This window comes from Lissotriton vulgaris, chromosome 7 (assembly GCF_964263255.1).
Source record: "Lissotriton vulgaris chromosome 7, aLisVul1.2, whole genome shotgun sequence".
NCBI classification, from domain to species: Eukaryota; Metazoa; Chordata; class Amphibia; order Caudata; family Salamandridae; genus Lissotriton; species Lissotriton vulgaris.
Window position 1 is genome coordinate 1,006,780,515 of NC_141695.1, and position 21,951 is coordinate 1,006,802,465.

General features: G+C 39.7%; 1 protein-coding gene across 1 annotated transcript in view; it reads left to right on the forward strand.

Annotated features, from left to right (window-relative positions):
• Positions 1-21,951, forward strand: part of DOCK2 (dedicator of cytokinesis 2) — a 2,333,210-nt gene that overhangs the window by 588,861 nt on the left and 1,722,398 nt on the right. The window contains exon 14 of the mRNA XM_086931425.1: positions 2,787-2,902. Coding sequence (XP_086787551.1) covers positions 2,787-2,902 — 116 coding nt within the window. The remainder of the gene's footprint in view (positions 1-2,786; positions 2,903-21,951) is intronic.

The following is a 21,951-nucleotide window of genomic DNA, read 5'->3' on the forward strand; positions in this document are numbered from 1 at the left end:
AACGAAAGGGCGTCGCCACATATTGGCGGGAGGATTCGCCAACATTACTTCCTACCAATGGCATCTTCAACATACCTGTCTCCTTCATTTTATCCCATGTCAAAGAATCATAACAATCCCAGGTTAAGCTTTTATTATGCTCTTTAGCCTTTCTAAAAAGATTATCGTAGCAGAACCAATGGTTACCCTGGTGTGATGTTGAGTACCCCATGATTCGCGACTGATAGGTCGGCAACTCGGAGAGCAACTCGGGCCTACGTTCCCCTAAGATTGACGTAAAAATTCCCCATGCTTTGCCCCAATTGCCAATATTCTCATTCACTTTAAAGGCGGCCATTTTAGCGCGCCAAACACTCGGATGCATGAGATCTTTCTGACCCTTAACATGCTCCACCTCATAATGATCAACAAGCAACGAGAAGATGTTCACATATTCCCCCGCCCAAATCTTTTCCTTAATTGCCAAAGGAACATGTTGACCCAACCTTTCTCTACGAGAGGGTGCTGACTCATCCCTCGCAATCGGCAATGGCCGCTTACCTGCACCGGACGCTGCCTCTGCGGTCGCAATCGTCCCTTGTGGCTTGTCAACTACTGCAGCCAGCGCGGAGACCTTGGCTGCATCCCGTTTCTCGCGCAATTGCTTCATTCGCGCCTGCGCCTCGGCAGCCGTGGCGCCCTCGCTACTGTCGCCCAACCACGCTGCAAGTTGTGCTGCCAGCTCGGGCGGCATATCTTCATTGGACACCGGGGTGACCACCACGGGGATCGGATTTCCCTCCGCCGGTACTGGGGTTGGCGCTTCGAGCGGGGTACAGGGAACCGGGACGTTTCCCCCGGCTGGTCCCCTCCTTGGCCTCTTGGCTCTCCCTCCTGGAGCTGCTCCAGCCGACGGACGTTCCGGCCCCCCTTCCCCGTCTCTCTCCGCCATCCGCTTCTTCAGCTCAGACATCTCCTTCATGAGGACCCGAACCATCTGTTCAGTCGTCATTCTCTTCCCGCCTTTCTTGGGCATTTCTCCGACAGAGTATCTGTAAGACAAAAGAAAGATTACAACGCTCAAAATTGGCTCTTCGTTCCGTCTCGAGCTCACGTGCAGCGAGGAGGTGCAGCTTCAGAGCACAGGAACAAGAGGATGCCTTCTGGTCTTGCGTCCCTTTTTATCCGTCTTCAGGGCGGGCGTAAACCCGCCCCTGCCTGCCCCGAGGGCGTGGCCAGCCGCGTCAGTGTCTAGGCCAGCCCACTCTAGGGCGGGAAAAAGCGCGCCCCGGCTACGCCGCTTCGGGCATACCAGCCGAGACGCGCCTCCCGCCCAAAATGGCTTCCCGGGGGGATCGAGGCACTCCGCCATACGTTCGGGGGGACCGAGTGGTCGCCCCTTTCCATTTGCAATCGAACTGCAATGGCGATATTCCACTCAGATGAAGAATGAAAGGCCCCTCAAGGTGCTTCTTCATTCATTTTTATAGACAAAAGGTATGAATGTAGGTGCATCGGGAGCCCATATCCATTCCATGTTCAGACTGACTTACTGCAAGTGTAGCTGATCTTTGACATCACCCAAAACTCAATCTTAATCCCATTCCATCCCTGAGCTCAGAAGTACCAGGCAGAAAGGAGCACGTGATGCAACAAGCATGAGGAGCATGCATACTTTACAGCTATTTTCCATATCCAAGTTTGGGTACAATGGCAGAAGGTCACAAAAGCCATACATTTCTCTCAGTGGAGCAAAGGGAAGTCTTGTGCACTCATCACTGCCATGGAGAAGTAATAATATTGTATAAAAAAATCAGAGCACTAAACCCCAAAACAATGCATGCAGTTATTTAAGTTTAAATAAACCTCAAAATAGTTCAATGGGAACGCCCTCAAACATCATAATCGTTTTAAGGGGCAAAGTAGTGGAATTTCCTCCTGCTCCACAATTCAAATATCATTCTTCATTGTCCTCTGAATAGCATAACAAGGCTATTTGCTTAGTGCACACACGTCAACAAAGTGGCATCTTGGTACTAGCAGCAGATAAATTGTTGTTATCAAATCCAATGATACAAATTTGATCAACAGTGAAAGAATAAAAGCCTGAGTGAACCCACCAGGACTCAAAGCTCTGCCCGTATTGTAAACCACTGTGCCCTCGTGTGGATACATTGGTGCACTGAGCATCCTTGGTGTTAGTATTGTCAACAGAATCACTGACTTGGCACTTAAAATTCAAGCCTGTGTACTGGAGGTTACATTTAATGGGAACTTTGACCCTTGAGTAATGATTCCACAGAACAAACGCCTAGAATCTGCAACGATAATCCTATTTGGAACACTCTCCAACCAGTAGCTCAAACAATCAGTAGCTCATGAGCTGCTCGTCGGAGAAGTCTGCTGTAAAACATTTTGACATAGTTTTATTAATTTTAAGAAACATTCAAATAGGCTAGGTATGGCAGCCTGAAGTACATTTAATTTTCACGACCTTCCTTGCACCATTATCATCATGATTTCTGGGGAGATCACACACAGTGATATTGCTTATCCTTTTTATAATGGATGTTAGATCAATGCCTACTACGCTGCCAGTAAAATAAATCTTCCGGTGGTCTTATATCACAAACACTAAAGATATCAAAGGTGTAAATTATTAAATCTCATTCTGCTTTCGTACTGTGTGCTGTGCTAGTAGTATACAGTAGTCTGAAAAATATGTTTTTCCTTGGATCCCTTGTTGCCACTTCCTGTTTTCCCTACAAGTATGAACTAGTTCTTAATTTGTGTGTGTTATCTTACAGGTGACATAAGGAACGACATATATATCACAATACTACAAGGTGATTTTGACAGAGCAACACAACGAAATGTGGAAGTCGTCATGTGTGTTTGCGATACTGAAGGAAGAATAATTCACGTAAGTTTATTTCTTAGCCTCCTGAGCATTGTAGTACCACTGATAATGTTTCAAAGCATGACCTGCATGGAAATATCTAGTAACTTTATTGTAATGATAAATGTCGATTGCGCGTGACATACTATTTTTCTCGAAAGGAAATGTAATTGACCTATAAGGCTAAACATAAATTATTTTTATCAATGACATAAATAAATCTGATTAGGAAAACGTGAACATTTGTGATCTTCGAGTTGCCAAAGAATGATCACTGTGATTCTTATCAAAAGGCACATTCCCTAATTTAATTGATGAGATTATTCTTCAGATTTAAATGGAAGAATTCACTTATTTACGTCTCTAACTACAGGCTAGATTCGAACCTTCAGATCGTCATTTAACAACTGATGCTCCTGCAGTCCTTTTGAGACACAATCAGACCCTTTACAAGAAATGATTGCTAACTCTTGTTCAGTGCCGCACTTTGTGACAAACATTTAGGAATGGAACTTGACTTTGATTTGTTTTTGAGACTGCCTCAGCCGAGGAAGAGTTTCTACAGCCTGCTGCTTTTTGACTTAGTGACATTAATCAAGTTGCAGAAAAACATTTACCATTCAGTTTTTTTGAACAATTGTCCTTTGTGCCAGGCTTCAAGCAATGCCCGACTGCTGACCTCCAAGCTACTTTTCAGCGATCACACTGTCAATTATCAAAAGAGCAGACATGCTTTCCCAACCCAGAATGTTGATGTAGTGAATACAAAGACCGTAATATATGTCTTAAAGCATGAACACTTATTAAAGAGGGAGACACAATAATAAAAATAGATCTGAGAATTTCCATCTAAATGGCTGTCTCGTTTATCCTGTGTTTTGATGTTTGATCATTACTGTTAATATTAACAGCATTCATAGAGTTCAGACTGAAGAATGTTCAGGTGCTGGGTCTGAGTATCGCCAAGAGCTAGCAAGCCTCTTAAAATGAGTGTATTAAGTGAGTTCCTAAAAATGAGGTGGTTAGGGCTTTGTCTCAGATGAGGAGGGAGTGCGTTCCAAAGCTTGACTCCGAGGGGCCCCCTATTGAGATGCCCCCAACTCGCTCATGATTACAAAGTGAAATAATTAGTCCGGTGGTTGAGAGGGAGGTATCATTCTGGTAGGTTGATATTTAGAAAGTTTAGGGCCCGATTACGATGTCAGGCAGACCTCCACCAACAGGCTGTTGGGGGTAGTCCACCCGACAACTAGGGCAGCAGTCTGACTGCCAGATTAAAATACCGGCAGTAAAAATACATCAGGCAGAGGGAAAGACTGCTGCCTCTCATAGGCTCAAGGTGCCCACCGGGGTGGCGGTCAAAGCCTAATCCCTTCAATGGAGGCGGTGCCTGCAGAGGCACCACTGTAGGGATTAGGATGTCCATTTCCCACAGCTTTTTAATGAATGTCCGACTGCCATGAAAAAGCTGTCAAAAAGAGACTTTGGGGCCCCTAGCAGGACCCGGTCCCCTGTGGGTCTCTACTATGTGGTTAGTGGGGCACATGTGGTGCCACTCCCAAACATTCATGCACCGTGTGCCAGGCACCTGACACACAGTGCATTGATGTTTGCAAAATGCTTTTTACCATTGATGCTTGTGCAGTGGCCCTTTTCCTTGGCCGATGCTCAAGCCACAATACTAAAAAACATTTACGACTACCTGCACAGTGGCTGTATCATAATTGGGCTGTCAGGACCGCCGACTCCTTGTCGGACGATCCCGTGCCTGAACAAAGGCATTCGGACGGTCGTCCGACCACCATCGAAATGAGGCTCTTAATTTAGAGATATCAAGGTCCCACATGAGGAAACAACCAAGGGATGAGGGAATGCGCTTTTACCCCTTGAATGCTCATGACGAGCTCAACTCGTCATGAGGCACAGTGGAACTTTGCTCATGACGAGCTCAGCTCGTCATACCTACCACGGCACTCCCACGTGCGGCTAATTCCCTGCCTGTGTGGGCGTTCTATGGGAGTGGGCGGAGTTGTGACGAGCTCAGCTCGTCATGAGCACAACTCCACTGTGCAGCATTGTGAGCTGGGCTTTTCGCGAGCACCGCAGCGCCGCTGCCCCTCCCTCCCCCCTGCACCGCGGGGGAATTAACACCGTGTGGAAGGGGTTAACCAAAACGCTTTTATTAACATTGAGATAATAAAGTCAACATCTATGTAGGGAAAAGCATGTGCTTCTGTGCAAACCAACAATTTGCACACAACCCTATTTTGAATCAGCTACATCTTCTGAATCTGTTGGTTAGGCGACCAAATTACAGGCCATTACAATAATCCATTCTCAATATAATTGTATCCTGGAGAGCCGGCAGTACGGAGGACATTTTATTTGGCATTTTTACAAAGAAGATACAGTGTCCTTAATGTCATGCAAATTGAGTGCAAGGTAGCTATCCAGCCAGACATCAACGCTCTTATCACAAGATAGGAGATTCAGGGGTTATTGCACCATTTGGGTTTTGCTAGCTGCCAGATCAAACTTCTTTTTAAACTATCCACGACAATAACTTCATTGTTGTCTGTGTTTAATTTTAAGGCACTATTGCTCCCTTAGAAAGTTATGCCAGAGAAGCAGTCTTTAAACTTCTCCATAGGACAGCCTAATGGCGCATCCAATCGCATGATGATGAATATAATCCGGAAATGTGATAAAGGCGTACCTGAATTCTTTTTTTAGGTGGGCCAAAGAGGCAAATATGCTAAACAGGGTAGGACTTAACAAGAAGTCCTGTGAAACCCCTTGTGTTACAGATCTAGATCTCAATTAAACTACTTGCAGTATGTCCTGTAAATGAGTCCTCAGCTACTTCAGAGCTGAACCACAGATACAAATGTCATGAAGTGGAATCAGAACTATATTGTGGTTCACGGTATCAAATGTGATGGGGAAGGTGACTACCATTATTATCCAATATCTAGTGTAGCTCATTTAACACCTCGATGAAAGATTGTGTTTGAGGTTCTTCCAAACAGGCCATATCTATAGGCACTCTGTTATAAATATTAGTGAGCTGCTCATTATCACTATATAATTGGGTAACATATTAGTCACGTTTGTTAAATTATGTGTCTGTTGACTAGGATACATTTTCCACACAGCCAAAAACGTCTCAGGTTGCCAGACGGAAGCTGAATGATCTTCTGTAGTTTCAGGACTGCAGCAAGTAATTTCCTGGCAAGCCTGGCATTGCAGAGGTAATACAGGAATACTTCAATGTTCCTTGAGAACTACATTCTCAATCATTCTTACGAGACTATATGCATACCTCTCAGGGGAGTGACACTAAGCTACTTTGAAACGTATTTCACCTAACCTGCTACTCAGCCTGTGACCATATTTGTCCTGCTAAAGGATTCTTGGATTCAGATGTTGCCTATAAAGACAAATACAACCTTCAGACCAAACTAGCAATGACTGGGCCTGGGCTTGTTCCTGAGTCTCATATTTCATTTAATTGAAGACATACCAGAACTCCACTCTTTTGTCATCCAGGAATATAGTGAAACGTGGGCACATGGTTCTTTGGCCACTGGAAATGAGGACTAGTGGTCCATTCACCTCTACATCAGATCATTCCAGTCACCAGACTTTGGACCTATGACCCACCCTCCACTACATCCATCACTACTTGCAGTGAATTAATAAGAATACATACATGTGTGGATTTATATTAGTGGGAAAAGGTGCACTCTTTCTACTTCAAAATCTGATCTTAATATGGTCTTAACATTAACTTGTATTTTGGGGTCTATGGGGAGGCTTAATGTGAATTGGAACAGCAGTCACATGAGGCTAATTACAATACCATTGTGGCATAGAAATCTGATTTGTCTGTGTAAATGGCCATGTAGTGAAGATATGGGCCATAACCAACTTTGAAGATATTATATGAAATGGAAGGATGGGAATGGGTTGTGATTTGCTGATCAGATCTAGCACTGGCAGGGAGGTACAAACTTCTCTCATACTGTGTGTGGTTTCTACCTGCAGTTTTGTGGCTAGAAGGGGATGCAACTCAGGACAAACATGGATAAAGAAATGAGACCATCTTCTATTCTGAAGAATTCAGTTCAAGGATTTTTCACTCAAGATGCTCACAGAAGTACACAACTTGCATGTGAGGTCCCTGTCATGAAATTCTTGACTACGGATATATAAAAGAAGATTATGTGACTTTTGCATCCTCCACCCTCTTACCATGTTTTTTGGACTGGCATAACCTCCTTCCCAGGAATAGATTTTTCCCATAGGTTGAGCAGCCAGTAAGACTGATAAATATTCAGGTCTGGACTCTTAATGGTAATATGGTCTGGGTCTTCAACTGTTGAAGTATATGCTTCCAGAGCCATAGTGTCACTTCACACTGGAATATGTGGTAGGCAAGTGTCCTTGAGAAACTGCCACTTCCTCAGAAGGAAAAAGTCAAAGGCATAACAACCTTGTTGGACAAAGTCTTGAGAGGCTTGAGGAATGCCAGGAGTTTGGAATCCGAAAGTGGAATTCTTCAGGAGGGAAGAGTAAGGATCAACAAGTGAAGAAACAAGGAAACAAGCCTAGGAACATGGCTTTGCTGCAACTCTCCTGCCAAACAGTTTGAAGCCTTTATATAGGAAAGGAATAGGATAAGGAAATCACATTGAGACATCACATGCCAGGAGACACAAAGGATTATGAAATCAGAAAGGACCCTAGGAAGAAACTGCCATGATGAAATAGGAAATGAAAGGTGAACCGAAACCTGAAGTGGACTAGCTGCATAGGAGCTTTAAAAGGCAGCTGCAAACCCTTGGACAGGTGATTGCCATTTTGGAGCTGGAGAAGCAAGGAGCATCAGGTGGGAGCCCAGCAGCATGAGGAGAGTCAACCCCAGGTGAGTAAAAGTCATAGCCCATACCTGTGGGCTTCATGTGGCATCTTCTGAGGCCTGGAAACTGCATGACCACACAAGGTACCACAGTTCCTGGGTGTGCGGGCATCACAGCTGCCACAAAAGTAGGATGGATGGGGAAAGGCTGTGTACCAGAAATTAAGCTTTGTTTTGATTTCCACGGCACACCTCCAGCGCAGCCTGGCTTTTTTGTCTTGTGGGTTTCATTTAACCCAGTGTAAGAGATTGGGTTATTAGAACCAATCAATCAATCAAGTGTCTTGTAAAGTGCGACTACTCACCCGTAAGGGTCTCAAGGCACTGGAGAGTGGCTGCTGATCTGTCAAAGGTGCTGTGGTTCAGTCGAAGAACTAGGTCTTGAGGTCCTTCCTGAATTAAGGACATGACGGTAATTGCTTGAGGTGGAGATGCAGGGAGTTCCATATCTTTGCTTTGAGGTAGGTTAAGCAGTATCATCCAGCCATGGTCTTGCGCATATTTGGGATGGCCAGTTGGGCAGAGCAGAGGTCTCTGGTGGGTGCGTGGAATGCGAAGCAGTGGTTAAAATATGCAAGTCCCACATTGTGTAAGGCTTTGTAGTCGTGTGTAAGGAGTTTGAAAGTGACTCTTTTGTTGATTGGGAGCCAGTAGAGGTCTCTCAGGGGATCCACTTTAAGATTAGAAGAGAGGGATGAGAGCCCCACTCAAATGTTAAACACAATGCTTGCAAGGGTGAGCCACAAAAGTAACTAACTAAACCTATGCTTAATCCATTGGTAGCTTGGTACAAAAGCAGCAAGGTTCAACTTACAGGTAATGTATAAAGTATTTATGCAACCCTCAAACAATATTAAAGTGAAAACAGCAGAAAAATCCCAAACCATTCTAGAAACATAGAGTACATTTCATTAAATAAATTGACACCAAAATGATAAAATACCATAACTAGATCTGGACATATGAAATACATAAAAAAAAAAAATAGCAACAAGAAGCACAAATGTTGAATTGGTCCTTCTTCAGGATAAATCCAAAATTTAGAGAACTCACTATAGGAAATCTATTTGTGAAAGAAAATATTTCCACTATCCTTAACAACAAAACACAAAAGAAAATGAGTATTTGGATTAAAACACTAAGAGAAGGTAAAGATCAGGACCTCTACAACAAGATTACTGAAAGATGGAAAAAGAAGGAAGATATTACAATTAATCAACAGGTATGGGACAAAATAAATAAGTTTAATAAAACCATTTTTCGAGGAGCAAATTTTAAACGTATGCAATTCTTTAACAAATGGTTGATATATAGAACTCCGTCCTTTTTGCATAATATCTTCCCCCAAATAGCTGACAAATGTTTCCGATGTGAAGGAAAAGGCACGTGGAAACACATTGTTTGGGAATGCCCCAAAATCCAGGTATTATGGAAGGAAATAGAAAAATATCTCTCAATTGTCCTTAAAACTAATATTGTCCTGGATGAATTGACTTCCGTCCTAGGTTGCTCTTCTATTCACACCCAACACGATGAGTCCCTTTTTATAGCTTCTTTAATAGCAAAATCCCTTATATTACAGTCCTGGAAAACAGACCTTGTCCCATCTTTTCAAGCATGGAAGATAAAATTACTCCGAATCCAGGATAGGGAAAGAAAATATGCTTTAAGATCAGGGGCTCTGAAAAAATATGATAAATTTTGGAGTGGGTTTGATCCTTAAATTTGCCTTGCTCCTATTCAATCGGATTTAAAATTGGTTTATTGAGTTCGTTATGCATATGCACGATGCACTTTACAAATCTAGACATGGAAAATTAATGGAGAAATCCCACAGGGAGTTTAAAGTTCCTATATTATCTTAATTCTAACAAAATCGCCTGATTATTAGTGAAAGTCTGTTGCCTGTTTGCTTTTACACAATTTTGCACTCTATAATTTAAATGTTATAACTAAAAAATGTATGGTTTTCAAGATTTTTTTTTTTTTTTTCTTCTAGACTGTATTAATTGGATTTCAAATATGTTATGTCTCCTGTACTGTACTGTATTGTTATATATGAACTCTCAATAAAAAAATAATAATAAAAAAAAAAAAAAGAAGCACAAAGCTATAATCACAGTTATCTGCACCAGGTCAAAAACACAAGTTCAGGTCAACTGTGATGGAGCGTGGGTCGGACACAGGGAACCACGTTTGTCCTTGTAGAAAGATTACTTTCTAATTTAGGGCCTGATTTAGATCTTGATGGAATTGGTCCCACTGTCATCCAGCCCTCCATATTTTTTTTCTTCACATTGCGTGTTTTGGCTGCCTTGATGAAATAGGAAATGAAAGGTGAACCGAAACCTGAAGTGGACTAGCTGCATAGGAGCTTTAAAAGGCAGCTGCAAACCCTTGGACAGGTGATTGCCATTTTGGAGCTGGAGAAGCAAGGAGCATCAGGTGGGAGCCCAGCAGCATGAGGAGAGTCAACCCCAGGTGAGTAAAAGTCATAGCCCATACCTGTGGGCTTCATGTGGCATCTTCTGAGGCCTGGAAACTGCATGACCACACAAGGTACCACAGTTCCTGGGTGTGCGGGCATCACAGCTGCCACAAAAGTAGGATGGATGGGGAAAGGCTGTGTACCAGAAATTAAGCTTTGTTTTGATTTCCACGGCACACCTCCAGCGCAGCCTGGCTTTTTTGTCTTGTGGGTTTCATTTAACCCAGTGTAAGAGATTGGGTTATTAGAACCAATCAATCAATCAAGTGTCTTGTAAAGTGCGACTACTCACCCGTAAGGGTCTCAAGGCACTGGAGAGTGGCTGCTGATCTGTCAAAGGTGCTGTGGTTCAGTCGAAGAACTAGGTCTTGAGGTCCTTCCTGAATTAAGGACATGACGGTAATTGCTTGAGGTGGAGATGCAGGGAGTTCCATATCTTTGCTTTGAGGTAGGTTAAGCAGTATCATCCAGCCATGGTCTTGCGCATATTTGGGATGGCCAGTTGGGCAGAGCAGAGGTCTCTGGTGGGTGCGTGGAATGCGAAGCAGTGGTTAAAATATGCAAGTCCCACATTGTGTAAGGCTTTGTAGTCGTGTGTAAGGAGTTTGAAAGTGACTCTTTTGTTGATTGGGAGCCAGTAGAGGTCTCTCAGGGGATCCACTTTAAGATTAGAAGAGAGGGATGAGAGCCCCACTCAAATGTTAAACACAATGCTTGCAAGGGTGAGCCACAAAAGTAACTAACTAAACCTATGCTTAATCCATTGGTAGCTTGGTACAAAAGCAGCAAGGTTCAACTTACAGGTAATGTATAAAGTATTTATGCAACCCTCAAACAATATTAAAGTGAAAACAGCAGAAAAATCCCAAACCATTCTAGAAACATAGAGTACATTTCATTAAATAAATTGACACCAAAATGATAAAATACCATAACTAGATCTGGACATATGAAATACATAAAAAAAAAAAATAGCAACAAGAAGCACAAATGTTGAATTGGTCCTTCTTCAGGATAAATCCAAAATTTAGAGAACTCACTATAGGAAATCTATTTGTGAAAGAAAATATTTCCACTATCCTTAACAACAAAACACAAAAGAAAATGAGTATTTGGATTAAAACACTAAGAGAAGGTAAAGATCAGGACCTCTACAACAAGATTACTGAAAGATGGAAAAAGAAGGAAGATATTACAATTAATCAACAGGTATGGGACAAAATAAATAAGTTTAATAAAACCATTTTTCGAGGAGCAAATTTTAAACGTATGCAATTCTTTAACAAATGGTTGATATATAGAACTCCGTCCTTTTTGCATAATATCTTCCCCCAAATAGCTGACAAATGTTTCCGATGTGAAGGAAAAGGCACGTGGAAACACATTGTTTGGGAATGCCCCAAAATCCAGGTATTATGGAAGGAAATAGAAAAATATCTCTCAATTGTCCTTAAAACTAATATTGTCCTGGATGAATTGACTTCCGTCCTAGGTTGCTCTTCTATTCACACCCAACACGATGAGTCCCTTTTTATAGCTTCTTTAATAGCAAAATCCCTTATATTACAGTCCTGGAAAACAGACCTTGTCCCATCTTTTCAAGCATGGAAGATAAAATTACTCCGAATCCAGGATAGGGAAAGAAAATATGCTTTAAGATCAGGGGCTCTGAAAAAATATGATAAATTTTGGAGTGGGTTTGATCCTTAAATTTGCCTTGCTCCTATTCAATCGGATTTAAAATTGGTTTATTGAGTTCGTTATGCATATGCACGATGCACTTTACAAATCTAGACATGGAAAATTAATGGAGAAATCCCACAGGGAGTTTAAAGTTCCTATATTATCTTAATTCTAACAAAATCGCCTGATTATTAGTGAAAGTCTGTTGCCTGTTTGCTTTTACACAATTTTGCACTCTATAATTTAAATGTTATAACTAAAAAATGTATGGTTTTCAAGATTTTTTTTTTTTTTTTCTTCTAGACTGTATTAATTGGATTTCAAATATGTTATGTCTCCTGTACTGTACTGTATTGTTATATATGAACTCTCAATAAAAAAATAATAATAAAAAAAAAAAAAAGAAGCACAAAGCTATAATCACAGTTATCTGCACCAGGTCAAAAACACAAGTTCAGGTCAACTGTGATGGAGCGTGGGTCGGACACAGGGAACCACGTTTGTCCTTGTAGAAAGATTACTTTCTAATTTAGGGCCTGATTTAGATCTTGATGGAATTGGTCCCACTGTCATCCAGCCCTCCATATTTTTTTTCTTCACATTGCGTGTTTTGGCTGCCTTGATCACATCTGGCAAAACGTGTAATGGGAGAAGAAAAATAAATTCTTGGCTTTCTACAGTGACCTGAGAGTGCATTTGCATTGCAAGAGGACTTGCGTGATTCGTTGTCATTTTAAATATTACCGGCTTGCTCTGCCGGGATGCGCACCACCTCCCACGGGTCTTTTGCTTCTGAATGGATATATATATAAATATAGTAGAATAATAATCAATACAGTTAAATAATATTAGGGGTTACATTTACTATTCCCACTCCAGTCTAAGCAGACATAGGGAAAATATCTTATCTTCAAACATATTAGACATTTGAATAACCCTATAAATATTTAAAGTTCTTAATATTAACATTATTAATTAACCAAGACAAACAATATATGTATATAAAATTAAAAACAATACAACAATTTACATGCTTATTAAACAATGTAATAATTATCACATTAAATTGCATTTTTTTACTTAACTATACCCCTAGAAGCCTAGCAGCCCACACTTAAAATATAACTAAAATAAATATTTATAACACAATTTACATAATTATTAATCAATTACTAATTATTTAATAAGTACTAATGATTTGTTAATTACAAATTACTTACTTAACATCCTGCTCCTTACACCTGCACAACTCACAACCTCCAAGTAAAATATAACTAAAATAATCAGAATTACATAATGTATATATTTATCAATTAAATAATTATTACTAAATAAACAATTGAGTGTTAATTATTACTTAACTTCAAGGCCTATATTCCTACAAACCAACAGCCCACACCTAAAATATAACTAAAGTATTAAGTAATTACAAAAACGACATAATTAATGATCAATTAAATATTTAATAATAGTTTAGTAATAACTTACTTCACTTCCCAGCTTATACTTATAAACCCAGCAGCTCGCACCTAAAATATAACAAAAATAGCAACCCATTACAACACTATAAACCAGTATTACCAATTTCAGTCCACTCCTTTCTTCACATTGGCTTAACTTTTTTCAACCAGGTACCTTTAAACAATAGCCATCTGAACATATTCTTCCTCATCAAAGAAACTGATTCAGTAAATATTTTGCAAGAAGTCTTAGACTTGTTTTCTTCTTTGAAAGAAACCTGAATCCAGTCTACAAGCAAACAATGACCCTTCTGTAGAGAATTCCTATGCAAATCATATCTGTTGCCTTTTTCCAAAGGGTATATTGGAACTATTAGGAAATACTATGGATACAGAAAGAATGATTGCTAAACAAATTACTGTGGCCAAATTAACTGTTTCACCCTGAAAGATATTTAGTGTCTATGGCAATTTAATGTCATTTGCAATCCTTTTTGTTACATTGTTGACATTATATGAAATGCCAAGTACTAGTTCTATTTTAACCAGATGTAACCACACTTGATCCAGACTCTTCACAGCCCTAAACTGGGTAAACACAACCCTGAAGAATTTTTATATTGTGTTTCTACACATGTTGGGACAATAAAAAACGATGTTTGGGTTGCTTGAATTCATCTAAATACTGGTGATTACTTTGGGCTGCAGTCTATTCCATTGTTTTTGTGCCAACCATTCCACTTCTGATAGGGCCAGCTATATGCAAATCAGCCCTGGTAATGCTCCAATAGGAGCAGTACAGCTAAAATTGCCAGGCAAAGTCCTCTCTGAACGGGAACAGAGGAGATTCAAGGCTAGTTGCAGAATATTTGGAACACATGGAAAAAGTATTCCCTTGGAATTAGTAATCAACCAATCAGCCACGCTCACCCATACACTATGCGAAATCCTTTCATGAATGTATACTTTAAAAAAAACACATATAATTATAAAAAACACAAATTAAAATAAAAGGCACATAAATGTATTCAATGTACATCAACAATGACCACTAATACAATTCTTTAAAAAGACAGCAAACACTGTCCAAAATTAATAAAAACAATTCATATAATAGATCAATTAACAAATAAAGAGACAAGTGACATATTAAAAATCATCAGCAAAACATTAATTTGATTGACCCTATATCGCAGTCATATCATTAAGAAAGATTTCTGACTCAATAATTCCTCAAATGTAACATCACAGGAGCGTTGACGTGTTTCGGTGTGCACACAGATAAAGCACCACCTTCATCAGGACTTTTCATGATAATTGTCTCTTTATGAAGAATAGCACATAATCATGTGTGCCTTCAAGAATGGAAGCTAAAACGCAGAGATTAAAATCTGCGTAGTTTTCACTCTAGGCTCTTCTGAATGGGCATTGTATTATCTGATTCAATTTGAGTGCGTACTGACGGCAACTTCACCATTCACAAAGGAAGGAATCCGTGCTAAATAACATCGGAGATGTTCATCAAATTGGTAAGGTGTGTAGAAGCCTTCACGTCTTTCTTGGTGAAAACAACCTCGATGAGTTGTCTTGTCCAAAGTTTAAAATCAATATTGTAGCTCACATATTCATAGAGATATCTTTGGCCCGTAGGCGTGCTATTGTTCATGAGGATGACGCCTTCTTTTCCCATCTGTTATAGTCCTCCGTATTCCCTTCAAACACAGTCTCAAAAGATGCCTCAGGGGTCAAGTGAGCTCTCATATTATTTAATGTCCAACGCCGCTCCGGAATCAGGAAGTCTTATTTGGTCCTCGTCAGTGGAGTGCAGCTTGACTCTTATGTCACAGTGAGCACAGGACTTATATGTCGGCATAACAGTCACACTTATGGTGTTGCTCTGAGGACAACAAAAAAGTGATAGGTGGATTGCTTGAAATAATGTCAGCCGCTGGTAATTACTCTGTGCTGCCACCATATCCATCATTTGTTTGCTCACTATGCCACCTCAGACAGAAACATATTCACTGCCTCATATTGTTTTCATTTTGAATGTTTTATATATCCTCTTTGTTACCCATGTTCACACCAGATCATCCTCCATTACAAACTTTATGCATTTTAATATTCCAGCGTGAAGAAAACCACATGCCCTTCGTCAGTCCTGATATCTGAGCTCCAATTCTGTGACTAATACTTCTCTCATATTCTCAACTTTCAAAATGTTTCACCTTTGATTCTCTAGCCCCTTGTGATGTGCTTCTATGTTGTTAACCTTATAATAAGTTTCACATCTCTACTTCATTGTAGTTATGTTATGTCAATATGTTGACTGATCTTTGTGACACTCTGAAGTTGCTTGTCTTAACTACTTATCTTCATAATATTGTTTTGAGTCATATTTAGAGTTTGAGGATATGTATCTCTATTTATGTGACTGTGTCAACATCTCACTTGATTTCACCACTATCTCCTGAAATATTTGTTTTCTTTTCTCTTAATGTTTATTGCATGATTAGATGGATAACTCCATTTTATATACACCTGACAGCAATCAGCAAAAGCTGTAATGGAAAGAACAATGTAGGTGAAATGTTTAGCAAATGACATAATATTGATGGATACGGCGAGAACATGTAGACTTAGTAGATAAAAAAGAACCAGTTAATAGACATTGACAAATGTCATAAGATTCAAGCTGGGTAGTGAAAATATCCACACCACCACTACCCAGCATCACTGTGACCCATTATTAAGATTCTATTAATAACTTGATTGCTGTTTCCTTTTAACTGAGAGGTTGAGTTGCCACATTAATTTGCATCAATGTCCTACTGGAGATTTTATAACACTGGAGGATTTCTAGTGACTCTCAATCTTGATGATGAATGTGTGATGGATGTTTACTGGAATAAAATTGGCATCGGTACTCCACATTCTTAATTGATATGCTAAGCGACCCCACAGCTCAACTCAGCTACTCAATTCTCTGGTTCTGTGAGCATCTTCTTTTTACCACATTTCCCTGAAATCTCCAGATACCACTCAGATTCTGTGTGTTGTCAGCATTGTTTCTACTGGAGAAAAAAAAAGATTTTAGAAAAGAACTATCCTTAAGTCTTGCTCCTGATTTTCAGAAATATTTTCAATTATGTTCTTAATAAATTACCTTGTCAAGCTGATGTTGGAGTGAGCATTTAAAATGTGATGTAAATGTACTGCCACAACAGTCCCCTAGACAAACAGTCCACACAGACAATGCTGAAAAGCACAAAGGCTGTTCCATTGTATTATTGCTTTACCTTTTGTAGACTTAGATGATTGCACAGAAGATGGTGCAGCAGTACACTTAGGATACATTATTATTGTAGAATAATACAAGATTGATTAAAAGATTAAACATGATAATTACCACTAAAAGATACAACTTTCCAAGATAAGACACATTTTCAAAACTACCATCGTTGGTGCATTATCAACCTAATAGCAATGGATCATTGCTGAGAAACAAATATGTAAATATTCTTGTGTGTGTTCTACAGTGCTCCTATGCTCATCTTGATTTATCTGCAGACAGAATACGAAGTAGCAGTGGTTCCTCATTATTGACCCCTCAACAAGGGCATCTGTAGTTGACTAAGAAGAGCCACACATTTATCAGACACTGTAATCTGAAGCTCTGTAATTTTCAGGAGATGTTGCACAGCTCACTGCCCCTTGAAAGGCTGATGGCTGCAGTTAATTGATACTGCACTAGTATATTTGGCCAAGTGCCAAACATCTGTAGTAGTAGTATGATGACAGGCCTGCTGCGAGTGACATATGCATTCTTGTTGTTTAATTTAAATTGCTAAAGAGGCTTATTTGAATACAAATGGCCTATATGTGTATATGTATATATATATATATATATATATATATATATATATATATATATATATATATATATATATATATATATATATATATATATATATATATATATATATATATATATATATATATATGTATATGTATATATATATGTATATGTATATGTGTATATATATATATATATATATATATATATATATATATATATATATATATATATATATATATATATATATATATATATATTTTTTTTTTTTTGCACAAAGTTGCCGGTAATCCTGGGCTCAAACTGCACAGCGGTCCCTTCCTCAAAACCGGCGTTTTTGAGAAAATAATTCCAAGTTTCCTGTGTACCCTCCAGGGCACAGAAAAAGGTCGGGACACTCCGAGATATTCAAGGTGTTTATTTACCACAAAGGTTCAACAAAGCCGACGCGTTTCGCCGTTAGGCTTGCTCACGGTAATGTCAGCACATTTCCCACCTGCATACATACACCCAGTGATAGTAATAGAAACAGGACTATGCACATTTCAAAACATAAATGTGACCGCCATCTTATAATGGTTATGTGTTTAACACTCTCGCCCCAGTGGGCTAGTTTAGCAGTATGCATATATTATAGATACTTGCTCTTGCCACAAACGTTATTGGTACACTAGGAGTTATGTTATCACTGCATGTATACAATTCCATAATGTAGCAAATTGTCCCGCCCCAGTGGGCAAACATTGCGAGAGTCTTGCCAGATGGTCAGATTCACTTCCCCAAAATATTTCCTCGTCATCAGACTGCATAGTCCTAAAAATACAAACAAATGTGGTGCTCACATAACATTGCAAAAGACAAAAAGACAATACTGTATTAAAAGAACAACAATCATTCATCATTAAAAAACCTGAATAGGTGTGCAGCAATAAGTATATACAAGAAGTTCCAGACTGTATTTCCTATTCATGTCATCACAAATGGACTGCCAGTTCCTCACTGGAATTAAGCCCTATGGGCATCAGAGATTCGAAATCTATAATGTATTTAGACTCCAAAATTCTGAGTTGGTGTTCTCTGTCCCCCCCACGGGTTTGAGGTCTAATGGCATCTAGTACCACAAAGGCCAAGAGCTTGTCATTTTGATTGTGGTAGCTCTTGAAATGACGAGCAACAGGATATAGTTCATTATTATTCCTGATAGCGCTTTTGTGCTCCAATACTCTAAGTTTGGCCTTTTTCTTGGTGCTACCAATGTACCATTTGTTACACGGGCACATTAGACAGTACACGCACATCTCAGTGTTGCAATCAAATTCTCCTCTTATCTCAAAGGTTCTGTCACTGTTGGGGATCTTGAGTGTAGTGCAGTTTTTGCTGTATGCGCACGCCTTGCACCTCATACAGCATGAAAAGCCTGTCATGGCTCTACTCTGTCCTCTAGTGTTTTTGGTTGAACTGCTCAGTTCATCCCTCAGCGACTTTCCTCTCCTGAATGTAATCTGGGGGGTATCATGTAGACATTTATCCAGTGTGGCATCTGTTTTAAGTATGTGCCAGTTACTGTTAAGAATCTTGCGCACCTGGAAGGCCTGATTAGAGTATGTAGTGATGAATCTGATCTTATTTTCCTTGTCATCATTTCTTGCTCTAGGATTCAGCAGTGTAGTTCTCTCTAGTTCATTGACTTTACTAACTGCCCTTTTGATCACTTTGTTAGAATAGCCCCTTTCTTTAAATCTCTCGCACATGATGTTCCTTTCTTTCTCAAATTCGTCATTGGTGCTGCAATTCCTTTTGGCACGAATTAGTTCACCATAGGGAATGCTTTGTATGAGACTAAATGGGTGCGAACTAGAGGCACTCAGAAGGCTATTCCCGGCAGTGGGTTTTCTATGCAGTGTGGTTTTAAGGTGATCTCCCTGCACTTGTACTTCAACATCTAGAAATACTAGAGAGCTTCCACTTATTTGTGATGTCAATTGGATGTTTAAGTTGTTATCATTCAACTCTTTGATGAATTCTACAGCACTATTTTGATCACCGCGCCAGATCACAAAAATGTCATCAATGAACCGGGTCCACATGACAACCTGGTCATTGAACTGTTCAAGGCAGTTGGACACTTGCTCCTCCCACCAACCCATAAATAGGTTGGCGTAGCTAGGGGCAAAGCAAGTGCCCATCGCTGTCCCTTGTAACTGTACATACAGTTGATCATCAAAGAAAAAATAGTTATTAGACAAACAAAATGAAATCATGTCAATCAACATTTCTGTGTGCATCAATAATGAGATGGATCTTGCTTTCAAGAAATGTCTCACTGCCTGTATCCCAGCCTCCTGTTTTATGGATGTGTACAGGCTAGTAACATCCAGAGTGATCATCAGAAAATCAGATTCCCAGTGTATTCCATCGATCATATTCAAGAAGTGCATAGTGTCCCTAAGGTATGCTGGAAGGGCTATCACAAAGGGCCTGAGGAAGAAGTCAATGTATTTTGATGTCATTTCCAGCTTGGATCCCATCGATGAAACGATGGGTCTGCCGGGGGGATTTTTGGGATCCTTATGTAACTTGGGGAGTAGATAAAGTAAGGGTGTCTTAGCATGTCTGCATCTTAGGCTGCCGAATTCCCCCCAAGTTATGACATGAATAGGAAATACAGTCTGGAACTTCTTGTATATACTTATTGCTGCACACCTATTCAGGTTTTTTAATGATGAATGATTGTTGTTCTTTTAATACAGTATTGTCTTTTTGTCTTTTGCAATGTTATGTGAGCACCACATTTGTTTGTATTTTTAGGACTATGCAGTCTGATGACGAGGAAATATTTTGGGGAAGTGAATCTGACCATCTGGCAAGACTCCCGCAATGTTTGCCCACTGGGGCGGGACAATTTGCTACGTTATGGAATTGTATACATGCAGTGATAACATAACTCCTAGTGTACCAATAACGTTTGTGGCAAGAGCAAGTATCTATAATATATGCATACTGCTAAACTAGCCCACTGGGGCGAGAGTGTTAAACACATAACCATTATAAGATGGCGGTCACATTTATGTTTTGAAATGTGCATAGTCCTGTTTCTATTACTATCACTGGGTGTATGTATGCAGGTGGGAAATGTGCTGACATTACCGTGAGCAAGCCTAACGGCGAAACGCGTCGGCTTTGTTGAACCTTTGTGGTAAATAAACACCTTGAATATCTCGGAGTGTCCCGACCTTTTTCTGTGCCCTGGAGGGTACACAGGAAACTTGGAATATATATATATATATATATATATATATATATATATATATATATATATATGTATATGTATATATATGTATATGTATATGTATATATATATATATATGTACAACAGAGTCCTCACCGCCGTCGCTCCTCTCAGTCCCGGGTGCTCGGTCCGCGGTGTTGAGCCGCTTACGAATTCTCGAAACAGTCCACTCCAGTCTGGCTAGACAAAAGACCAGCACACCATACCATTGATTTCAAAAGTATTTAATTAAAGCCCCTACCCCCACAACAGACGCGTTTCGCCAAAAGGCTTCGTCAGTGTTCACCTGTGTTACAATACACAACGCCATTTAAAGCCAACTCGTCATGAAAATCAATGACGGTTTACCATTCTCGAAATACAAATCGTGGCAGCCATCTTTTAATGTGCAAATTTCGCAAAAATGTATACATTTCAGGCGTTGTAATAACATAAAGTGCTCAGTGCCAATTAAAAACATTAGGTAAGCAATGAATATATATCTCTAAAGTGCATGCATGCTTATATTTTGTCAAACACAGTTATACCCTGCCTGTTGCGATATAGGTGTTCTTATTCATCTCACATTATATTTTTCAAATCGTTAACGCACACAGGAATTTCTACTGAATCTGATTTGCGCCCTGGATGGGCTTATGCAACCCTTCTGAATCTGAACAGTTTATTCATATACATATATATATATTCTTCCACCCTTCTCTCACAAGAAGAAAACGGAGTCGCACTCATGGGCACTTTCCAAGTGTTCTATTTATTTTAAAGATTTCAGAATTCTTTGGCACAACCAACGCGTTTCAGTGTCCACTTGCTCAAGGTGTCAGTGGACACTGAAACGCGTTGGTTGTGTGAAAGAATTCTGAAATTTGGTAGAAACACACGTGAGATAACTACAGCTTTTGATCCTTATCCTATGAAGATTACTAAGCTGTTAACTTATAGAACAGAATTTGCTGTCTATGTTTTAGAATGTTCATGCAAACTGAGATACGTGGGCAGCACCAAATTACAAGCTTTTAATCGCATATTACAGCATTTGAGAGCGATAGTGAACTCTGATCCCAGTTACCCGGTGGCTAGACACTTCAAACATGTGCACAACAATAACTTGGAAGAAGTGATTAATTTTGTTATTGATACAGTGCATAGATCACTAAGGTGAGGTAACAGGGAAAAGAAGCTTAGACAACTGGAGTTGCACTACATATTAACACTGGATACTAAAATACCCAATGGTCTGAATACTGGGGAAGAATTGCACTATTTTTTAAAACTGCATTGTGTATATAAATTACGAACTGTATCTACTTTTTATCTCTCTCTTTTTTCACTCCATTTTTATTCCATGGTTTTAGTCCGGTTTTTAGACGAGGCTTTTT